We start from the raw sequence: 7098 nt of genomic DNA, 5'->3' as shown, positions 1-7098 counted from the left end.
CTCCCCATTGCTGTGACAAGAGGAAGAGCTGGTTAACTTACTCAGGAGAGGTTTAGACTGGACATCAGGATGGATAGCTTTACTGAAAGAGTGGTCAAACACTTTTACTGGCTGTAAATTACTGTCACATAATGTCATAATGGGTAAGGTTGGAAGTGAACACCAGCAGTCATTTAGCTCCTGGGTCAAGCACAGCCAGTCCACTGGAGCACATTAGTAAGGAGTGAGTTTGGAATCTCCCCTATTCTGGGCAGCCTGATCCAGTGCTCGACCACCGGCACAGTAAAGAAGTTCTTTTTCATGTTCCAGCTGAACTTCCTGCAACTTCCTTCCTTGCATGTGTTTCCAAAACAAATTAGGTTCTCCAAACCAAGTCTGTTTTGCCCATGAGGATAATTGGGAAGTGTCTTTATCTCAACCCATGAGCTTTCTCGTTTCTTTTTTTTCTGATTTCTTCCTCCCACCTCATTGGGGAAGGGGACTGAGCCAGTGGCTGGGTGGCAGACTGGCTGCTAGGTGGAACCAAGCCACCACAGTAGTGCAGCAAAGTACAAGTTGTTTGTAAGCTTTGGGCTCAAGACCAAAGACAAACAACAACAACAAAAAGAATTTACGCTGTCAAACTCCATTCACTTCACGTCACTGACAGGTTATTTGTCCTCTTTCTCCATGCCTGTGCACTGAACTTCACATCAGGAAGTTAGGAGGCTTTCCCTTTTATATCATCATTGTGCATCTATAAAACAACAGCTTCTACAAGATTGATTACACAGCTCTTAAGAGTAGGAAGGCCTGGTTGATCTTCTGCGAAATCAGCAAGGCCTTGAGCTGTTCAGGCTTTGCCTAGCAGTTTATAAAACCTCACTGAAACACTACACATCTTAGTCTGAACCTCATATCCAGGCTAACAAACACCAGTAAGGCATACACCATCCCAAGTGAACCACTTCCATGCATCTGCCTATACAATTTTCTTGTCAAATAGAAGGCATATTTTTCTTAAATCTGCTCAACAGTAGTTCAGTTTCTACTGAAGAAACCCTTATTTTGTGAGGATCTAGTCATTCTTTCCTCAGCTCCTTTACTATCTTGCCTGAAGGGGTTTGTACATTCAATACAAACTTCAGAAGCTAACACAAAACATCCTACAAAAGACAAGGTCATAAAGGATAATGGGAATGGCTACAAAATAAACAATGAAGGCACAATAAAAGTAGTCTTAAAATAGAAAAAAAGCAGCCTTTATTATGAGATCATAATACATGCCAAAATAAAAATGTCTTTTGAATCACTGAGTATGTTTATGAATTGTATTTACAGGTTTTTCCTGTCATTTTAAAACTAGAATTTGTTTAGTTTTGCAGATATTTTTAAAAATAAATATTATAAAACGTGATTCAAGAGAAGATGCATACAATAGGAAAAGGGAAACCTGGCTTGAAACAAAGCCATTCCTGCAGAAGCCAAGAACAAAGAATGTATTGGGGTTGAAAACTTAAATATGCCCTACCTTAAACTGAGAGAGTAAAATTTTGTAAAAACAAGAATAGATCACCTAAAAACTGAAGAGGCGAGTCTTTCTTTCTTTTTTATAATATAACATCAAAATTACACAGAATGCCCCAGTGATCACTAGGAAATCTGCCACATTCTAGTTTTTCTAAACCAATTAAGTCCATGCTTCGTGGAATGAAATGCCCCCCTTCCACTGCAGGCCGAAAGTAAATACGGTCAAACCTCATCTTGCACTTGTAGGCTGCATTCAGGTTGGTGTTGGAATGGGTGTCCCAAGTGTAGCGGCAGTGCTGAGGTTTACCCAAAAACTCCCAGGCATCCTTAATGGTGTCAGGTAGATTACCAAGTTTAGTAACCTGAAGGTAGAAAGAGGGGAAAAAAATCCCACAAGATAGTGAATTCACATATTCTACCTTCAAAGAATAGAAATGAGTTGTCACAGCATTGGATTTTTTTCTGCAAAATGTAAGTTGTTAAAAATCAAAGATCTTGGAGATGTTTCTAAACTATGGTATTTCTCCAGATACTCTACAGCACAACCATTTCCTGTAGCACTTTCTAAATCCAAAACATGTTCCAAAACAAATGGTCAGCTCTGAAATGTTGAGGTATAGGGGCCAACACCATGTTTCCTAAACCAAAGTCATTCCAGTTAACTGCAACAGAAATTCATGATAAGGAGACATGAAATGCTGACCTTCTAGTAATAATGCACCAATTTCCCTTTTAGTATCATCAGCCAAAACCTGCTTCTAATTTTGAATGTCTTGATTACCAAGGATTAAGGTCTATTTCTCCAGAGCACCCTCCTCCTTCATTTATTCTGAGAACTGGAGAGTTGAACAAGTAAAGACCAGGTTCCCAAAATAAGATGTTTTTGAAGTCAAAACTTTCATCAAATCTGCCTGCATCTGCTCAGATACAAGTAGTATTATTAAAGTATTTTGTTATTGGGAAGGGGTCTCCATACATACCACCTCAGCCATAACAGCACTTACTTCTACTTAGTCACAGTTCCACACTAAGAATAAGTGTTGAATATCTCTGTTCTGGTTAAGTAGGTAATTTCTCATATAGACAACAGAAAAGCCTGAGAAGGCTTTGTCAAAATACCTTCTCTAAATAACAAAGTTGCTTATTTCTATTTACCTCGCTGTCTCTGAGGTTTGTATCCCCTCCAAATATAACAGTGGTGGACTCAGACTCCTTCTGCATTTCATTTAACACTATTTGCAGCTGCTTCATACGCTCCTTGGAGTGATCTTTAGTGCTCTCCAGATGAGAGGTCATAAGGCAAAGTTCAATACCAGATATGCTCACCTATGTGTGAAACCAAGAGGCAGTGTTAGTATCCACATCACGGTAAGAAGCTCAAAGACAAAACCTAATCACAAAGCTAATGACTGAATGTCAGAGTTCTGGTTAGTATTAGTTTTACATTGAAGAAAAGGGGCTTACAGAAGGATAACAGGCTTTTAGTTTTGTTTTCAGAGGTTATGAGACTTGAAAACAAAGTAAATAAGTAACTTACATATAAGTAAGTAACTTGCATAAAAGATTTAAGTAACTTGTAAGTAACTTGCATAAAAGATTTAAGTTTGTCAGTATCAAATGCAACTGGGTTTGTATGCTTGAAGAAGTTTTTCTGCTCTTTGAGACTGTCATAGAGAAAAAGCCAGTTCAGCCTTTCCTGGGATTTTTTGTTTGGAAGACAGAAGTACAGCTGCTTAGTACATCCTGACTCACTCACATGCACAACTAAAAGGTTCCTCTTCATGGCAGTCGTTGGAAAAGGTATTATGTCATGTTTCAGTAGCTTCACTCTCGATTTCTTTAACATTACAGCAGTGAAATACTCATCTATGTTACCTACAGAGGACCAAGCAAAGAAATGTTTGAGGGCATCTTCTGCTGTGCCACAGTAGAACTGCCATGAAGCAGTTAAGGTTCTGAAAGAGACCTTTTTACCACAACCTTTGAGAATATGTTGATTTTTAAGTCATTAGTGAAAAGTTGCATAATAATGCTCTGAATTTTTCAAATTTTTTAAATACAAATACCTAAAAAAGTTACTTATCTATGGTACTTATTGACTACCCTTTCTACCAATCTTTCAAAATGCAGAAAGAAATACACAGGAAAATGCCAGAAAAGCAAGCTTTTCACATGCATAATTTGCATCAAGCTACATGCTGATACCAAAACACAGAAACATCAAGTGCTTCCTTCTTCACTTTACTCTTTGTATTCTTTAAAATAGTTGGAGGATTTGGCAAGAGAAACAGAATAAACCCAAACTTTATTTTCTGTTTTTTGTCTTTAGTACCTGAGGATTTTTTCTTACCTGGAATAATAGTGTAATTGCCTGCTTTCATCTGGAGAAGAGGGAGGTGTGGTGGGATGACCTCCTGTAAAAACACAACATCCGGACTGTATCTGAAATCAGCAAGGCAAGAAAAAATTCAGTTAATTACTGAGAAGTAGTACTGCAACACTCTGAGGCCAAATGGAACAAAGTCGGGGATTTCAGGTGCACCTTGCCCTCGTTTTCCTAGGTTTTGTAAGAATCTGCTCTTTAAAAAAGAAAAAACCTATCTGCATTGTATTTAGCAGCACATAGACACCACCATTGTTAAAAGGGAGGAAACAATTGTTATTAGGAACATGAAACCGACATGGTAATAAAATGCATGACTCCCTTCTACCACGACCTTGCAGGTTTCATATACTACATAACATGAGGAATTCAACTTAAGCAGCTGCAAAGCAGCTTTGGGACATGTTTTCCAGAAGATTCTCATGTACAGGATGCAATTATGAACTATGTTTGTGATGTATGATTGCAACTTGAACAATGTTGTTCATTATTAGACTTTTAAAGTAGCCATCTCAAAATATTTAACCTCTGGGATGCTGCACAGGTTCACACCTTTTACAGTCAGTATAACAACTCTCAGCTATTTAGCATTTATACAGTGATTGATCTGTTGCATCCAACATTAAGATAATTGGGACATGAAGATTTGTAAATTCTTAAATCAAGAAGTTTTGTTTTTTTCTGTTGAATCCAGGTACCTGACAATACAAAGAGGAGGCTATACTTACAACGCCAGGTATGTACAGATTCCTCTAGCTCGGTCTTTCACATTTCCTAGATCCAGCCCATCAATGTTCCAGGTGATCAGTGAGAAGCTGCTGTCATCTTCTTTTTGCGGTGTGTCTTCACTGTTGACACCAGCAGTACTTGTAGTTGCATCTGCAGTGAGGTCAATGCTAAAGAGAGAGTGCATTTGTTTGTTAATATGCATAACACTAACCTCACTTATCTTCTAATGCATGTATTGATCTCCACATTACTAAACTACTGTGTTTAAAAGCACAGTAACTAAAACATACAGGCCCCAGTGTGAAGTAAGTGGCTTTTCCTCATCCTTATGGATGGAAGATGACATTTACCATTCCGATGTAAGCTAATCAGATGGTAACCAATGAAATCCAAAGCACTTGAGTAGTTCAACTCTCTCCCCACAATCCCACTCTTTCTCCGTGTGCATCAGGAACAGGCTGCTTCCAAGTGGGTTCCCCACAAGGTCACAAGTCCTGCCAGCAAACCTGTTCCAATATGGGTTCCTCTGTCCATGTGCCCACAGGTACTGCCAGGAGCCTGCTCCAGTGTGGGCTTTCCATGGGATCAGCCTTCTTCAGGCACCCACCTGCTGCAGTGTAGAGTCTTCCCTGGGCTGCAGGTGGATCTCTGTTCCACTGCGGTCCTCCATGGGCTTGCAGGAGCACAGCTGCCTCACCATGCTCTGCACATGGGGAATCTCTGCTCCTGCACCTGGAGCACCTCCTGCCCCTCCTTCTTCGCTGACCCTCGGTGTCTGCAGAGATGTTTTCAGTTCTCTCTTCTGCTGCAGATGCTGTAGTGCAGCAATTTTTCAACCTTAAGTACGTTATTCCAGAGGCGCTACCACCATCGCTGATGGGCACAGCGTTGTTCCACAGCGGGTCTGCCTTGAAGCCAGCTGATCTTGGCTCTGTCGGACGCAGAGGAAGCTTCTGGCAGCTTCTCACAGGAGCCACCCCTGTAGCCCCTCACTACCAAAACCTTGCCAAGCAAACCTGGTCAGAATAATGTTGATAACACCCTGTTGTTTTTGTTGTTGCTAACTAGTTGCCACCTCAAGACAAAGGCTTTTCAGCTTCCCATGCTCTGCCAGGTGCATAAGAAGCTGGGAAGAAACATGACGAGGCGAACTGACCTGAACTGGCAAAAGGGATATTCCGTACCACAGATCATCATGTTCAGTGGATGAACTTGGAGGGAACTGGCCAGGCCAAGCTAACTGCTGCTTAGAGGTGGGCTGGCCATCAGTCAGTGGGTGGTGAGAAATTGTACTGTGCATCTCTTATCTTTTCTTGGCTTCCATTTCTCTTTTTATTATCTCAAATTTCATTACAATTAATTTTATATTATTATCATTAATTTTATTTCTACTGTAAAACTGTTTTATCTTTTTTTTTTCAATTCTGTTTCCCACCCCACTGAGAGGGTGGTGGTAAGTCAGGGTGTCTGGGTGAGTAGGTGTGTGCTACTTAGTTGGTATCTGGGGTTAAACCACAGCAGGCAGGGATCTGGAAAAGTTCCATTCCACATGCAGATCAATACACTCTGTTCATCCTCCAAATGTGCTGTGAGATGGTGTATGTAGAACACAGATTTTACATCTTAACTATCACAGGTACATTTAAAAAGGTGTGCATGTACATGCCAGTTTTATTTATAGAAATAAAAATATGCATATACCCACTATAATACAAATATGCATAATTTACACATATACAAATGCGTGTATGGTAAAATCCGCATACGTATCACTGCACAACACAAGGCAACGAGAAGAAAAGGTGCCTGTGCCTTCTCCAAAAGGTTCACAATCCACCAGTCCAGAGGATCCAAAAAGGGAAAATGCAGCCCAAAAGGACAAGAACGGGAGCAGAAAAGGAACAGGAACCACCTGCCTCGCTACACCTCAGCCGAGGTGCGGTGCCCGGCGGGAGGGGAGCGTTGCTCTCCACGTTACGCTTCAGCCCGGCGATAGCTCTCCCTGGGTGTGGGGGCCCCAGCGCCTGCCCGCTGAGGGGAACCTGCCTCGCCCGGGGAGGCTCCGCTCCCCGACCCCCTCCTCCTGCCACATCCCGCCGTCCCTGTCACCTACCAGCTGCCGCTGTCCGCGCAGGCCGGGGCCGCCCCGCCCGCCGCTGCCTCCGCGTCCCGCGGCGGGTCGAAGTAGGCGTTCAGCGCCCTCTGAAACACAGGGGCGGCTGGCAGGGAGGGGCCGCCGCCGGGCAGCCCCGCGGCCCCGCCGGCCCCGGCCGTACCTCCATGTGCCAGTCGCTGGCGGCCAAGAAGCGGCGCGCCACAGCCTCGTCGCTGCTGGTGATGGCGGCGAACTCGGAGCACAGCACCTTCCTCCGCTTGGCGACGTGTAGCGCCTCCTCATCCTCTTCCTCCTGCTCCCGCTTGTGCTCCGCCGGCGGCGGGCTCGGCGCTGCCTCGGCCCGCTCCGCCATGGCTGCGGC

At 43.0% G+C, this 7098-nt stretch overlaps 1 protein-coding gene across 1 annotated transcript; it reads right to left on the bottom strand.

Moving 5' to 3' along the window:
• Positions 1–1214: 1214 nt before the first annotated feature.
• On the bottom strand, positions 1215–7089 carry TDP2 (tyrosyl-DNA phosphodiesterase 2). Its single transcript, XM_053979117.1, has 7 exons — positions 6898–7089; positions 6735–6823; positions 4621–4788; positions 3860–3951; positions 3266–3384; positions 2665–2835; positions 1215–1871 (listed from the first exon to the last, which is right to left on the bottom strand). The coding sequence occupies exons 1-7, from the start codon at positions 7087–7089 to the stop codon at positions 1590–1592; spliced, it is 1113 nt and encodes a 370-aa protein (XP_053835092.1). The 3' UTR covers positions 1215–1589.
• Between the last annotated feature and the right edge of the window lie 9 nt (positions 7090–7098).

This window comes from Vidua macroura, chromosome 1 (genome assembly GCF_024509145.1).
Source record: "Vidua macroura isolate BioBank_ID:100142 chromosome 1, ASM2450914v1, whole genome shotgun sequence".
In the NCBI taxonomy this organism is placed as follows: domain Eukaryota; kingdom Metazoa; phylum Chordata; class Aves; order Passeriformes; family Viduidae; genus Vidua; species Vidua macroura.
This window is presented reverse-complemented; position numbering and strand designations above follow the sequence as displayed.